The sequence below is a fragment of the Andrena cerasifolii genome, chromosome 1 (genome assembly GCF_050908995.1).
Source record: "Andrena cerasifolii isolate SP2316 chromosome 1, iyAndCera1_principal, whole genome shotgun sequence".
Classification (NCBI taxonomy): Eukaryota; Metazoa; Arthropoda; class Insecta; order Hymenoptera; family Andrenidae; genus Andrena; species Andrena cerasifolii.
Genome location: NC_135118.1, coordinates 33,825,644 through 33,842,144, shown reverse-complemented (window position 1 = coordinate 33,842,144; position 16,501 = coordinate 33,825,644). Strand labels below are relative to the sequence as shown.

Sequence of the window (16,501 nt, the reverse complement as noted above, 5' to 3'; positions counted from 1 at the left end):
GCCAACACACATTCATGAAAGCAGAAAGCACAGTCGTGTGGAACCAGTCGAGGCGATTACAGTTACCCAGAGAAGCTTCGTACATTTATTGTAAATATCCGAATTATAACAGTACGAGTAGCATACAGGTGCTGTAGAATTGCAAGAAACCAACGAGGGCCAGACACATTCGCTGCGTATCTACCTCGATTCAAATGGACAGTAACGAATCAGCCGCCTCACGTGCATTCGTGGATGTATTTTAACAAAGTTGCATCGTGCTCAAAAGCCTCGTATCACGCTAATTCTCCATAAACAAATACAGTGTGTCCTTAACACACTGCCTACCACCATCAGAATTTATTTTCTAATAATAACGGTCGTCGCATCAAACCACGAACGTTTCCCGCAATATCTGCCAAAATACAGAGTGCACGGGCAATTCTAAACGCGACGCAATAACGCAACCCATACGCGTCGCGTAAAAAAACCGACCCGTATTTTCGTCTTCAACGACCAATTGCATGCGATATATGTGGGAGTGAGTTCGAGAAGTGCGAGTCTGAGAATTGTCGAAATTGCCACTTTGGACTAGTTGTCGTCAGAAATTTCGCAAAAGCATATTCTGTTGGTTGCGAATTTTCTAAACAACCAGGCATTGACATTGCCCGTTCTTGAACTCACCCACAGGTATCAGGCGAGTACGATCTAGGAGCAAGTTGTACCAAGTGCATTCGTAAATAATTCGCTCGGATCGCGGAGGAATCGAGCGAGTGGCGTGGGATGGTTTGAAACGGGGCTGTTCGCAGCGCGTCCGAAAGGTAAATATACAAGTTCGCGTCTCGCGCGCCTGGAGACAGGCCGTGACGGCGGGACAGCTGCTCCGATCGAAGGACATGAATAGGAGGGTGGGAAGGGAGAGAGGGAGAGACAGAGAAAGAAAGAGAGAGAGAGAGAGAGAAAAAGAGAGAAATACGTGGCCGCGGCGAAGGGAGAGCACCGTAAACACACCAACGTCGGATTGGTTCTGCTTTCTCCTTTGTCCCGCTGTACAGGAAAAGATGTTGTAACACGGTCCGGGGCCCGATATCGAATCCGCCACCTCTAATCGTCTCTAATCGTCGCCCCTCGGCTGCGCGCGTCCACCGCGGCCTGTGATCGGGAGCACGCATCGGTGGGATCGGAATTTTGGCGCCGTGCAGCGACGCGCGAGTCGACACATCGGTGACAGCGTAGATGGTTATGTTGGCGCGGCGTACACCTGGTACGCGTCCCACCGAGCACGTTCGCGTATTACCATCCCGTTCGGGTCGCTATCCCCGATCCTCTGTTCTCGCGCCGCTCACCGACTTGGAGCTGTTATCGGATTCGCGGTCACGGCGGACCACCACGCATCTCCGCCACTAACGTGCAGCCCAAGGTTATATCCTGTGCGTCTCTCTCCCTGTATTGTCAAAATCAGCTGCCATTGCTATAGCGTGCGCTTCCACTTGCCCCTTTCGGCTCTCCTTTCTTCCTTTCGTTACTCTGGCGACTCGTGAGTGGAGCCGCACTCGCCACCTTCGAAATTTCATTCAGAATTCACGGCTCTCGGTATCTTCGCCGCTTCCCGAGCTCTACGCGGCAAGTGAGTCGGTTCGCTGCGTTTTCAGTAGCAATTCGGAGATCCGTGTGAACGCGCACTGGATCTGGGGTATAGTAAATGGAACTCAATTATTTCCGCGTATCTATGAGTGAATTATGTTTTATTTTTTTTCTTCTTTTTTTTTGACATATGTTGAGCGGTTTTTGGATAATTTAATTGTTAGTGAGACGCGGCTCGTATTTTATTGTTGTAAATGAGCAAGTGTAGTTTATTGTGTCTGTTTAGATTTAGTGTAATTTGTTTTTTAACTGTTGGTTTTTTTTATAGCGACGAATGAAAATTATCACTAGCAACTCAGCTAGTAGAGCCCATAAGAAGAAACAAAGAAGTTTTAGTATGCAACGAACCCGTCAGCCTCGCGTAACTGTTTGCATTTGAACAACTGTAGGAATCTGGTTTAAATTAATTCGTGGACTTTGGAAACACAGAGGATGAGGAATGATAGAATTTGTGCGCTGAGATGCATTCGTTCCAAAATTATAGCACGTCGACGTGCTGAACTTGTTGAAATATCGCTCACTCTTAAAACTACTGTCTTACGAGCCAAGAAGAAGGAATATTTTCAAAACAATTGGGCTACAAACATATGATTTATTGAAACTTCTTTATTTCTCCTCATGAGTTCTATTCATTCGCCAAGTTTCTACCTAGTTACGAAAGCCGTTACAAAATTACTGAAATGTTATGTGCAGCTTCGTGGGTATGTTGCCACTGAATTGTTTTCTATCGAGAAAATCTATTACTAGAAGAAGTTTAGTAAAATAAAGGCAGTCGCTTGTTTCAGAGACGATTCTACTTAATCAGATGCGATAACTGTATATTCTGTAGTTTATCTTTGCGTTACAGCACAGATGACGTAGAGGTCTGTTCTACATTTTTACTCATGTGTTTGTAAGATATGTTGCAGGATCTGCAGACTGATACCGTATCGTGCATCTGTATAATAGTAAAAGGAAGCCAGCGTGATAAAGCGCATTTATTAATCGCAATTGAGAGAGCCAGGTGCCAAGGAATTTACAGCGGGAGGAAAATAGAGGGAGTGGAAGTGAGGGTTAAGCGCGACAGTGGTAAATGCAGTGGCTGAAGGAGAGATGGACCCATCGATGTTTGTTACGTACACCCCTCAAACAAACGGCGTTCCATTGGAGTCCAAGCTTGCTACCTACATGGTATCGTACTACTCTTCTGCAATTTATTGGAGGATAGTCGAAGCTCAGTAAAAGATTCCATTTCACGTGGCATAAGAATTAGTCACGTATCGTTAAATATAACAGCGAATGATAATGAAATTCAATCGTTTATTGTGTATTTCTCGACAGAATCGTCAAAGTCCAGGGGTAACTCTAAGTACCACCACCGTGACAAAACACTTGTCAAACCTTTCTCTGGACTCGCAGAAAAAGGTAACTGCCAGCCCAGAATTTGTACCTGGAAGGGGTCTTAGTAGCAACAGCAGTTCCCCGAATCTTTTCAATAATTCTTATCATTTGCAAGAGAATGTGGGTGGTACTACTTATTTTTACCTTGGGAATGCCGCAAACGATAGCATTGGGTCCGAGGAGGGGACTGAAACTGTAAGGAACTTTTGAGCGCAGCGGCGGTCTATGTTAGCTTCTGCCTGCTAATCGTCTAACACCGTTCGTCGACAGATTGGGAACGTGGGGGCAGGTCAGGTGGGCTATGTCTATCCAGGTACACCCGCGCATCTTCAGCCTGTGAAGCCGGGGAAGCCTCCGTCGTCTAATAGCTCGTCCGCTCCTTCGACTCCGCCCCCCCAAGCAACGCCTAGCTTCTTTGTCAGCGAGAGCTTGAGAATGGACATTCTCCAGAAGAATGCACTAACGTTAGCACAACCCGATGTAGTACGATTCCCCGATTTGCCGAACGAGGTAGATAATTATCACGAACTGTGCCCACTAGAACCAATCCATAAACCCGCCTCGACGATGCTCGGATATCAAACGTCAACGTACAAAGCCACCAGCATCAAAAGCGGCACGCGCTACTGTTTACGTCGTATTCACGGTGAGCGCCTTCGCGTTATTACGATACACGATTACACACGGAACGCTCGGGACCGGTATTGAAATGTGGATTTCATATGTTCTTAGATTTCAGACTCGCCAATACGAAGTGTATGGTGCTGGTAGATATGTGGAAGCGATTGGCGCACACCAATTTGGTGCAGTTGAGAGAAGTCTTCACCACTAAGGCGTTTGGTGACCATTGTCCGTATTAACGTACTGAACTTATCTAGCTAATGTACCTTTATGAAACAACATCGTCATTTCAGCCATGGTATTTGTTTACGATTACCATCCGGGGTCGGAAACATTATTGAACAAGCATTTCTCGGCGACTGAATTGAACGGTTACTCGGACCCGTTCTCCTCGGATCCCAACGCCCCTCGACCGTATAGCCATACTAAGAATACCATTCTCAGACAGCAACATAGTAGTATGTTACCGGAAAGCGTCATATGGAGCTACATAATTCAACTGACAGCCGCACTTCGCGTTACACATGCTGCTGGTCTGTGCGCCTTGATAATTAAGCATCTCTCGGTTACCTGATTCAACGTACAAACATTAATCGTATTGTACCTTTAATAGGTTTGGCATACAGATGTTTGGATCCTACGAAAGTGTTACTCACATCGCGAACGAGACTCCGTTTAAGTTGCGTAGCGATACCAGACGTTGTTACTTTCGACGGGAACGCGGCGAATCCGCTCTCGCTTATACCGCATTACCAGCAGGAGGATTTAATCGCTCTGGGGAAGCTGGTGTTGGCTTTAGCGTGTCGCAGCCTCCTCGCCGTCCACCGTGACAACATGCAAGCCTCGCTCGAGCTCGTCGCGCGTTCCTACTCCACGGACCTCCGAAATCTCATTCTGTTTGTATACATTTCGCCTTTACTCGTACGCCGATTTCCGCTCGTTTACCTCTAATAGGGAGAAGAAAGTGTTTTCTAATAAAATGAGCAAGAAAGGGTGTGGCGTACCTCGTATGCTACTCAAATGCTATCTATGCGTACGTTTGTATATGAATATCATTTTATAGGTATCTACTTTCTAATCAAACGCGAAGAAGCGTAACAGATCTCATGCCAATGATCGGAGCACGATTTTATACGCAATTAGACGCAGCCCTGCTTCGATCGGACGTGCTGGAGAACGAACTTGCCAAGGAGCTGGAGAACGGGAGATTGTTCAAGTTGCTCGTGAAATTAGCCACCATTAACGAACGACCCGAGCTCAACATGGAACCCTCGTGGGCAGAGACGGGCGACCGATACATGCTCAAATTGTTTAGGGACTACGTTTTCCACCAGGTAGCGGCTGATGGCAGGCCCTGGTTGGATATGGCACATGTTGTATCTTGTTTAAATAAGTTGGATTCAGGTTCTCAGGATAAGGTATACTTTTCTTCCCCTCATTGGTATTTTTTTTCTAATTTTTGTCCTCTTGCATGCTCTTGAACGGTTCGTTTGTAATCTTCTAGATATGCTTGATGTCACGGGACGAGCAGAGCGTGTTAGTAGTAAGTTACGCAGAACTGCGACAATGCTTGGAGGCCTCGTTTGGGGAACTGGTACAATCCGCGAAAGACGCTGTCTAGGTCCGCTGCGAGGCCGTTTTTCTTGTCGACTGATCAGACAGTACATACTCCGAACCATAAATGTGATACCACCACTTAGCGGTACTATCATTTTAATCTTTATCGAGACATAGGAGAGTGAGATACTCGAGCCAGGGGCGAGAGTTAAGTTTGGCGGCCAGGAATAGCACGTGATCCAGTTTGTAAGGGCGATTGCCGAATGTGTTGAACCCATTCAAAGATGCATTCTGGTAACTGCCATTTGAATGTAATATATGTGTGCGCGCGAGGAGATGATGTGATGATGTGATGATGTGAAATCGGAAAAAGCGTTCAGAACTCGCTGTGTATGCTATTACACGGCACTATGCGGGACAGACACGGAAAGAAGAAAAAGCAAGAATTGTACACGACTTAATGATGCAATGAACTCTTAAGAAAACACACCTAAACACAGTCGGTGTATAAGATAGATCTTAGTTTTTAGGAGATACAGCTGGTAAGCATTAATTTTGAAATAAATGTTTATTTTTGAAAGCAATCGTAATCAACGGTGTAATTATTTTCAAACGTCACGTCGGCGGAGATCCTCCATACAGAACGGGGCACTTGAAATTTATCGTGTCTAGTGAAAAACGGGTCGGATAGGTCCTTGGAAAAATGTTTGCTTGCTTTTAAAGGAGAGTATGTATACACTTTAATTTCAAGTGCTTCACCCTGTATGCACACACGATAATTTATTTTCTCACAATCTTCTTTTTATGCCCCATGCTTCTAAAAGAAACTTTGTCTTGTAGAAACAGGCGAAGGCCCGATAAAGAAAGGCGACCTGCAAATGTTTTTCGAAAATGCTGGACGTGCTCGATGTTCGTTGAAATGTGGTGCTTCGTCCGTTCCAGTTTATCCAGCTGCCGATCTGTAGATTCGGTTCTTGAACTGTCCTATCTCCATTCCCTGCCTCTCTCCTCCTCTCCTCGACTGCTGTCCGCAATCACTCAAACTTGATCTCATTTCCTTCGCACAATTGCACGACCACAAAGTACGGGCAGACTTTTGCGCACACACGCACTCGATCGTGCCGTATGCACGGCCGCCGCTGGCATTTTCTACACCAATGCGACCATTATAAAACTACGCAACGTATTTTTATCGCCGCGTGTGCGTCGCGACGATATTTATACGTTAAATAACGATTTTCTCGTCGAACATCTTTCGACAAAGAAACGTCGCATAGTTATGTAAAGTTACGGTATCCGCCGCGTTATTTCATCTCATTTTTCAATGTCCCCCGATTCGACGCCCATGCGTTTATCCTACGTACGTCCTGTGGTTCGAATAAGTGTTTAATTTATGTGCACTGAACGTCACTTGAAATCGTGCAGCGCCTCCTTGGAAAGATCTTTTTCTAATTTAATATTGCTCCAAATGTTTTTACTTAATACGTAGAATCAATGAAATAGAAACTTCATTCATAACTTGCAAAGCTTAATGTTAGACATTTTTAAGATTTAGGAATAGAAATCACGGTGTGGTAATTATTTTTAATTCGGCTTCATCGTAATTGTCCGATTAAGATATTCTGTAAAGAAAAGTCGTATATATATATTGTCCTGTATGATTTTAAGTGACATTTCACGCGTAATACGCGGTTGACCATGGTGTCGAAAGAAAAGGGCAAAGCAGACATCTGTTTCTGTCGAAGACGCGTCGCCCAACGCGGCACGACCCGTCGTTCTCCACCTAATGGTCTTAATACCGACGTGATTTACTCCCCCGCACCGTGTCACTTCTGACAATCATTCGCCGTGTGCACGTTTCAACCGTGTACACGTACCATGATCGCGTGTAAGTCTTCATTTTATTCGACGTCAACCCGCTAACCCAGAGACGTCACGCGGCCAGCGATATTTTTATCCCAAATTCGGTGGCAATCAATATTTACAACAAGAATTTATTAACAAGTATATCCAAATTCTATAAAGCGAATGTTATATGTTAAGAATTATTAATTCTTGGTAACGGCGTTCTTCCTTTCAGGGTTTCATACATAATCGAATACATAGTCCTTGTAGAAAACACTGTAACTGCCAAAAATCAAATTCTATACTATAGTATTAACATTGGCACGTAGAATATTTTCCGATAAAAATGATTTGCTTTTAATTTTGGCACTTACAGTGTTTTCTACAAGAATTTCGATTGTGTAAAGTACTTTTCGTAACCTCTACCTAAAACATCGTCAACCGATTAACTTGCGCCAGTCTCCTGACTAGGAACGCCCCTAGCGTGTTTAAAAAGAAGCACAAGCGAACCAACTTGCATTGCCCACGGCAAATATTATGATACAGCGATACTATTTACGAGCGGAATTATTAAGCTTTCATAACGAATTAATTCGTCTCGCCAAATACGAAGGTATTTCTGTGTAACGAGTTAACGAGTTTGTTTGATCTGTTAACAGGTCCATCCCACGGTACGTTTCACAGGTGACAGTGGTTATCTATACTGGCGCGCGATTCAACTTTTAACCTATTTTTCCTGGAATCCTACATAATACATCTCGCGGGCACGATTGAGATAGGACTGCAGCGTGGCCGTAAGATCCGAATAACAGGATCGCGGGATCCAGTTTGCTTTAAATCCAGTTCAGCCGGTCGTTAAGAAACTTCGAACGCGGCGAGCCCTTGCGCAAGCGATTTTTCTCCCGCGATCGTCCCACGATCGTGGAACAGGATCGCGCGGAAGGTCGCGCGCGAAAGCATCGTCGGGCGTGCATCGTCGAAAAAGGAACTGGTCGGTGTGCCCCCTGAGCGAGAAACCACTTCTGGCCTGGCGATTAAGGAACCGGGGAATGGTGCACGAGCTGAGTTACGCGCAGGAAGACGGTCTAGCCTCTGCGGGTTCCGAGAAAATGCCGGGGGTACCATTGCACGCGCAATATATGGCGTAGGAGCGTGTCCGCCTTGTTAAATCTAGTCGCTCCCCTCCCGCTTTCGGGAAGTCGCGGGGCTCGCGCTAAAAAATTTTATCAGAATCCACTGGCCTCGGCGTGGCGGGGATAAAAAAAGAAAGAAACATCGATCGACCGTTCGTCAACGTGGATATTTGTTAGAGCGGTTTTTCCCTCGCCGTAACGGTTACTCGGTTCGGAGACCGAGCGTACGCACGCTCTGGGCAGCGTGCACACCATGTTTTGCATCCGATTCGTTTGAATCGATATTCTTGCATACTCGCAATCGCGGTTTAATCGCCACGTTACGGAGATTAATCGTTCGCTAGATACGAGGAAGACGAGTTGGCGGGTAATGTACAGGGTGGCTCGCTGGAGAAGCTCGTTGGCTCGCTTCATCGCGAGAAAAATGTTTCAAGCGTAACTTAAATTGCAAATTGTCGCGGTAAGGCTCTAATGCAATTTTCCGGGGCTACCGATGTTTTTTCAATGTAAGTATATTGTGTTTAATATGACCTTAAGTCGATTCTGGACTCGAGAATTTTATTGTTAAACGCGAAATATATTAGAGTAGTAAGTTTATGGACTATTGTAAACATTGAAAGTGATGTCTTCATAATTTTTCGATGGTTTCTTTCGCACGCTTTCTGCCGTCGTAAGTGGTTATTTATAAATATTTTATTAATATGTCTTAATCAGGTTCAGCTCAACAGATTCAGAATTTCTCATCGAAAATGCGTATTGCACGTGTGAAGGGGATAATCAAGTGTCCTGTTTCTCGGACACCCTGTATATATGCACTGTGGCGAATTTACGTAGGAATGATAGTAATGTAGTCTACGTAGGAAGCGCGAGATTTATTAAAACGGGTATCGCTTTTGCGTTAATATAGTTTGCACAAGTTCTATTCTTTTTCCATTGGAAAGTGTAGATTAGAAGAAATTTAAGACTCGGATAGTTCAATACTCTCGAAATATCTCACATATTTTACGAGCACAGTTGCTCGTAATTCTTGTATGTAAGTATCCTTAAAATGAGAATCTAACGCGAAACGCGTTGATAAAAAACAGAGTTGCAAAATTAAGTTTGCCACTCTGAAATCTCATTTCAGCCACGAATTCTGCTCAACATTTGTACAGGATCATATTTTCTACATCTGAACTTCAATCATTCGCATTCCCTGGCCCTTTCTTCCAAATATCGACTGTAATATAACTTCTTCGTCGCAACATTTCATGGATCACTTCCTCCAAGACATAATTTCTAATACTTCGTATCCACAAGCATGTAACTTCCATCTTTCTGAAACCAGCCCTGCCTACGAGAAGCAGAAAAGTGTCTCCCCGTAAACTGCTCATTTCCACGCATTTCCATGCCCATTACCCTCAATCCCTCCCTCTAACGATCATTAAAACAACATCCTAACCTCCACCGATTTCGTGTGTCTCGCAGGGAAACATTGATCTACATTTACTCTCCCCGGATTATACTCTTATTTAATCCCTCCTTGCTCCCTCCACCTCCTCCCGCGTAATCCCGCCGGTTACAAACGATTAGCAACATTATACCGCCGCGGGATAATATTTATCGTGCCGGGTGGCTCGGGGAGAGCGCGCCGCGCGAGCGATGCGAAATAGCGATCCGGGTGTGTATGCGTACGCGTTTGAAAATATCCTTGGGGCGACGCTGGTAGCGGCAACCCCGCGCTAAGCTCGCTGCGTGGACTCTCTGGAGGGATGGTAGAGAGTGGCACCGCACGCAGAGAAGGAGAAAAAGTCTCCGGAGATTGGAGAGAGGGGGAGAGCGGAGGTTTAGGACGAGCGGGGTAGAGCGGCAGTGGCTCCGACAGCAGCAACACGTAGTACACGGTAGCACCGCGACGAGGACGCACACGGTCCCGTGATACGCTCGGTCGTGGGTAGTTGGCAGACTCGCTTCGAGGCAGTCACTCGGTCCAGTGGCGCAGTCGCGTTACCACTATACATTTTTTCGTACCTCACCAATACTAGCACCATACCCACCACCACTACCACCTGCGCCCGTCGACCGTGTGTCAACACACGCACACAGGCACACAGAGGAGCACGGTGAACGTCAGCAGGACCGCCGAGCATCGAGTCGCCCCTGGAAAATACGTCGCGGAAGCTGAGCTTTGCATCCCTCGAGACGGCGCAAGGTGAGTAACGTTGCTTTGCTTTTTTTTTATGCGTAGAAATCCCCTCTTTTTTCTTCCATTTTTTCCGTTTCTCCTCCCCCTCGAAGTACATACATACTCTGCTCGCGGAAATGGACGCGCGCGGGTGACGCGCGGAGGCGACCGCGCGACGTCTACGGAGACGCGGACGAACGTTCCTAGAGCATCGTCGGGGCTCGTTCTACGCGCTCTCCGTGTATTCCCATCGATTTTCCACGGCAAGACCCGCCCCGTAATTTACCGTTCTCTCTTCCTCTTTCCATTCTGTTTCCCTCTTCATCTGCCTCTTTGTGTACGTCTGCAAAGCCAAGATCGAATTCTGTCGGGGCTAAATTAGCGGGGCGACGGAGCCACGCGATGCCTCGCGACGATTTCGGATGCGGGACCGTGCACGGTCCATCGACTGTCGCCGCGAATCTCTACGGTGATCCTTTTTTTCGACGAGCGCGCGCGTGTTTTGCCCGCGGACGATCGATGGCCTCTATCGGCTTCTCTCTTTCACCCTCTATCGCCGAATCGTCGCTAGCCGTTCCCTTCTCGCGCGACGCGCTCGCTGGACGACCCAACTCGTCCATAGACCCACGCGCATCGATAGAATGGGCAGATCGAAGTCCGATCGCTGTGTCTCCAGCGTGCCACGGGACATTTTCGTCGCGCGGTTCACGAAAAACAACAAACTTCTCATGTTTACGCGACGAAACTACGTATCTTCTATTAAAAGCACTTTTCTTCCTGGAAGATTCAGTGCTTTGTAACAAAATTTAGATCATATACAATAGAAAAACAATTACGTTTCTTTTTCTCTCAAAAAAATTCTTGAATTTTCACGGACCCATTACCACCGCGAATTTGGCATCGTGTAACCTCCTCCGTGATTTCACTTCGTGAACGAGCTTTCGAGAACGTTCCGTTCGACTTGAGAGGACGTTTCATCGATTATTTACGGAATCGTGGAAAACATTCCCATCCGAGCAACGATAAACGTACTTTCCCGAGATTCTCAGATGGGCTTCGTTGTTTACGATGCGTTCGGTAGCTCGTTTTTTCTGCGCGTAACGGTGTTTGCTCGCGGGGGTAAAGGGACGTCCTGCTTTTCGGATTATAAACGGACGAACGAGTTCGTCGAAAGAGAACTTTGACCCGCGTGCACGCGCATTTACCAAACAGGAGGAAGTGGTTTTTATGATGGAGGTATCGAAATTATTCACGGGATTGGAAGTAACTGTTGGCGCTACGTAAGTAGTAAACAGAATTCTGGTGTTCTTTTCGAGCGCGTTTGAGATAGGAGTTTTGCGCTTTTTCCTTCGCGGCAGATAAGAGTCTGTCTGGTTTTTGATACTTGTAGGAGACTTTTTGTGGCAGGGTTCTTTGCGCATCGAATATCGGAATACAACGAGGCATTGAAGAGGAAGGGCATCGTTATTGCAAATACGGCATTACGAATACCACGATCTATGGTATACCGTACTCCTTCAATGCCCCCTTGTATTCGAGTGGGCGAAATACTTCCCTCCCCATCTACTCTATTTGCTCGATGATTGGAGTTTGAAATGGAATCGCGCTATCGCTAAACTCGCGCAAAATACGAAATATTTTTGTATTCCATAGATGGTGTCTGCTGTCGAATGACTTATAATCTATGCTATAATTTAGGTAATTCGACCTATGGAACATTCAGTAGTCATAACCTGAATTCCAGAGGGTTTTGGGTTTACATAAAAAGAATAATTTACTGAAATTTTATGTGGCAGTTTACCGAATCATTAAAACCTACAACGTAACTATTTAGCAAAGAATTAGCTATTACCTTAACTCATTACCTAAGAAACTTTCATGCTAGTATAGTTCAAGGTTTATTCCACTTTAAGGGCAGCTTATTCCATAACAATGTATATACAGTTATTTTTTAATCCAATTGAAAAATCAGTCTTTAACCTTTCAAGCCTTTTACCATTAAATAAATATACCATCAAGATTTAAGTCTCATCAGCGCATACTTTCTTCTTTCAGCTATGTAAAAACAGAAATTTATTAAAACTGCAATCAATCAAAAATTGCATCACGTGACATCTAGGGGAAAAACAAAATTATCTATTCCCTTGGCATTTGCACTAAACATATAACGAAGTGGAGTATTGCCGCAACGCTTTTCGTCTTTGTATTTATAATAAGGTTCCCATCGACGCGACAAGTGGTAGCATACGCGCTCATCTCGAGCACCGTAGCCTCCATGGTAGCGTTGTTTAACGATTTTTCATCCCCCCAGCGCGTTCGTTGTGTTAATTCATTAAAGGATCGCGTAGGTGTCGGCGATGTCGCAACAACCACGCTCAAAGCTGATGCGCGGTAAAAAAACACGTCGATACACGAACGCCGATCATTTTCGTGTTCTCCCTCTCGCTGCTGCGATGAATTCGGTTCGTTGACGCTGCTACAACGCGAACGAAAGCGATCAACTAGAGACGTGACACGGTGGGTCTGTTGTTGGTGCCGTTTTTTCGGAACGTGGAATGCTGTCCACGTGCAACTCGGTGTTCTGTAACGCGAATAACCGAGTTATAACGACGCGACGGTCCTAGGAACTTTTTTCCGTCGAAGCTCTCGATCGCGTTACGCGAGTATTTTTCGCTGAATTCGGCAGAGGGCAGTGACAATAGACGCGCGTGGCTGAATTAGCATTCGCCGGGCTAGTAATTCGATGGAATAAGCGCGTATTGTGTCCTACGGAACAATGGTTGTTTGGTGGAAGTAGCGCGGGGCACAAAGGATCCCTTCGATGATCGCTTGATAGTCCAGTTTTGCGCTCGTTTTGGTGAATTGCGAGCGGGGGAATGCCGCGCAGGAGTACGTTCGTGGGGAATAATAGGGAATTGTCTGCATAAACGACTATTGCCGAGTTAAGTATCTGATGGTTTAAAACAGTCCTGTTGTAGGGTCTGGAGTTTCGGAGGGGGTTTACACGAGGTGTTACACATCGATTTTGACGGAAGCTTTTAAGTAGATGGAGCAGCTTTTCTAATTAAATTTTGCCATAGAACCCTTTTAAACTTACTACAATTTGGCGGAATCCCCATCTCGTTGAATAATTTACACTAAGATGGAGAATGCGGAAGTGTCTTATTTGTTTTGAGCCGTTTTCGTAGACACCTAATTGCTTACGAGATATTTAACCATAGATATCGTGTTTCGCTCATTGGTGCACTGTTGGTCTTTTTTCCTTTGGGTAATGCGATAGCTACGTGGCTGGGCTTGAAAATTTACGTAATAGCCCTGCAGGGTTTCATGCCCTCGCAGTGGTATGTACATACTTTTGTTTCCGTTATTTTCGGCTCATTCTTTCATATGTATTTTACGTGGAAAATGTCTGTCGGATTTAAAGTGACTATTAAATTTATTAATTGGAAGAAAAGGGCACAAGTATTTGGAGAGTTTTGTAAACACAGTTAGATGTACATAGTAATCCTGTGTGCTTCGTGGAAACAATATGGCGTGTGGGGACCTCCAGAATTGCATAGGGACCGTCCGAACTGCCACGATGTTTAGCCATATAAAGTGTGCTAAAAGTAGCATCTATTTGTTTCACAAATTGTTCGTTCAGAAACGCGAACCTCCCTATTATTTCCACCGGCGTAGTACCTATCCAAAGCCATATCTACATTATAGCCATCACGTATATTTATCGTCGAAGTACACTTTCCGCGTAATTCACGTGCTCCACTTTATTCTTCGCTACAATGACCGTGTAACAAGGCATATTTTTTCGGTACCGACGGGGTAACGCGAACGTGAAATACGGTCAACGGTTGCAAAAAGGAAAAAAGAGCGTGTCCGTGTGTGACCTATACCGCGGAGAAAATTATCGTCGATGGAGAAAAAAGAAGAGGGGAAGGGTCGCCGCGCTTCGGGCCATCGCGAGCGAATTAAGTTACGCGAGACCAATTTGAGGGGAAATTGCGTGCCATATTTGCCATTCCCGCGGTGGAATCGTGTTACGCCGTAGGGAGGCGAAGAGATAGGGAACGGAGCCGAGAGTCCACCGCACACATGTGAGCAATTCGTAACGTCGAGTTTATCGTGTCAAAAAAGCTTTCACGATGACACTGTGACACGCGTATCTTTCACGAGATCTCGGGAGAGAGAGAGAGAGGGCGCGCAACGCTACGCGCACGTCTCGCCCACGGAAACCCATCTCTCGATTTTCTTTCGCAAGCGTACGGCGAATAACCGGATAGCTTGACGTATGAGCTTCGAAGCACAAGTGACACTCATTCCGTGATTTCCTGCTTATCGTGGCGCCTCGCGTTTATTCTTAGCGCTACCGGCGACTTCTCGGGATTTCTTCGACAGAGATTACAGTCCCGACGGTGCAATTACGAATTTATCCCTCCGCGCTCTCTCTTCCTTTAATCTTACAAGCACGCTTTACTTGTTGAAACGGCCCAGTTTCTCCTGACTTCTATTTCCGATCATAGATGTTCATTTCTACGTAACCTTTAGTGAATCTTAAAATGCATATCATTCGGTACCTCGGTTCCAGTCTGGGATCCACATATGTGCCCCCAAGGACGTTGTAGAATATACAGAATATAGAATTAAAATATTTCATATTTTTAACTAATTTTCGTGGATGTTTGTGCCGACAGCATTTAATCGCGTGTAACCCGTGTAACTCTGTAATTAAGTTGAAACTGCCAGCGGCACGTTGCGAGACCGACGATTAAAATGTCAAAGACACCACGCGCTTGATCATGCCAAGTAGCGTACAGCAGTTCACGCAAGAAGAGCGCACCCGTAACGACAATTAAGAACGTGCGCGTATTTAAGTGTGTATCATGGTCCTGTCGTCGCGCGGCGTCTCCCCGTTTAATCAGCCCCAATTTACCGTGCATCTGGCGACATAGTTGCTGCTAATTTGCCGGCGTCACTCGCGTTCGCGGCAGTTTGCCGTATCGACAGGGTCGGCCGACGTCAGCCACGCAGCTAAATTATTACCAACAAGACGTGTATCGACGGAGGGCTTGCGAACCGAGGCCCATTGTACCCGCGCGACACGTGCTACAGACTGCGGAGGACCTGCTTCTCCCGGACGCGTTTTCATAGGAAAAAACCCATCCCCCCGTGATACTCTCGTAATTCGAGCCGGACCATTCTCTGCGGGTAAAGGGAACAGAATGGCGGGGAAAAGGCCGATAAACGGAGGCAGAGGGGACGGATGGATGGATGTTGACATAATGGCCATGGCAAGTAGAAATATTTGAAATTCGAACCTGGCCGCTCGACTTTTTTTTTGGGGGGGGGGGGGGGAAGAAGGCAGCGCGAGTCCGGGCTGGGAGATATGGATAGATTCATGTTCTGGGGAAGTACAATGCGAAGGAAATAAATAAACGAGGGCGACCTTCGTAAACGCAGTATTTCTGTTTTAACGACCTCTACGAATAGAATGTTTCTGTTTCGGTGGTGTTTGTAAATCGAGTATTTGGAAATGGAATACAATGTTTTACATTTTTTCTTTTATTATGCAGGTTATGTAAGAAGGAAACACTTTTCGTGTCTCGTATAAAGGGGAATATTTATAAAGGCGTGCCTATTTGATTTATGCAAAACGGAAGCGGAAATGGTGGGTTGGTAAGCGACTTACTAATCCACCTATTCGACAGCACCGGCAGATTCTTGTTTAATCGATCCCGGAAATCCGTACGAAAACGTCGACCTGGGTAAACAAGAATTAACCTTTCGTTCCTTTTTCATAAATTATGCATTAGCCTTCCTCTACCTCGGCGGGAAGTCTTGGTCGAGAGATTTCTATCGGTGGGTCCTCGCCTCTTCGAATTTCAATGTCGAATCGCCATTCATGGTACTCCTCGTGTTTCTATCGCTTGGAGAGCATGCAACGTAGCAGCGTCAACAGTTTTTGAGAAACTGAATTGTCGTTTGGATGTCCTACGTCACTTTGCATTGTACATACACGGAGGATGTTGGGACCAATGGTATTGGTGATAGAATGCATATAAAGAACTTGTAAGAGAAGCAGGAGAGAGGTTGCATTCAGAATAGTTTTGGGGCATTAATACTTATTGTCAGGATGTAGAAAAAAAATAAAAATCAGTGGGCCCAGTTCTAGAGCCTTTGATTT

General features: G+C 45.7%; 2 protein-coding genes across 9 annotated transcripts in view; both read left to right on the top strand.

The window, feature by feature from the left end:
• Positions 1-25: 25 nt before the first annotated feature.
• Positions 26-5,765, top strand: Pan3 (Poly(A) specific ribonuclease subunit PAN3). Of its 8 annotated transcripts, none has more exons than XM_076829145.1 (9): positions 26-90; positions 2,532-2,793; positions 2,944-3,198; positions 3,274-3,649; positions 3,736-3,852; positions 3,918-4,157; positions 4,238-4,520; positions 4,688-5,042; positions 5,129-5,765. In XM_076829145.1, the coding sequence occupies exons 2-9, from the start codon at positions 2,716-2,718 to the stop codon at positions 5,243-5,245; spliced, it is 1,821 nt and encodes a 606-aa protein (XP_076685260.1). In that variant the 5' UTR covers positions 26-90; positions 2,532-2,715; the 3' UTR covers positions 5,246-5,765. The 8 variants fall into 8 exon arrangements, with proteins under 8 accessions (XP_076685260.1, XP_076685252.1, XP_076685207.1 ...); XM_076829137.1 differs by having other exon boundaries at positions 51-90; positions 2,521-2,793; XM_076829092.1 differs by lacking the exon at positions 26-90 and adding an exon at positions 663-800 and having other exon boundaries at positions 2,521-2,793.
• Positions 5,766-10,016: 4,251 nt separating this feature from the next.
• LOC143377649 (uncharacterized) overlaps positions 10,017-16,501 on the top strand; it is a 50,948-nt gene continuing 44,463 nt past the window's right edge. The window contains exon 1 of the mRNA XM_076829192.1: positions 10,017-10,350. The gene's annotated coding sequence lies outside the window, so the exon portion shown is untranslated. The remainder of the gene's footprint in view (positions 10,351-16,501) is intronic.

Bases quoted from the DNA above. Each gene is read 5' to 3' on its own strand.
- Pan3 (XM_076829145.1), top strand. From the start codon at position 2,716: ATGGACCCATCGATGTTTGTTACGTACACCCCTCAAACAAACGGCGTT. The intron at 2,794-2,943 runs GTATCGTACTAC...ATTTCTCGACAG, and splicing joins CCAAGCTTGCTACCTACATG to AATCGTCAAAGTCCAGGGGT. The intron at 3,199-3,273 runs GTAAGGAACTTT...GTTCGTCGACAG, and splicing joins CCGAGGAGGGGACTGAAACT to ATTGGGAACGTGGGGGCAGG.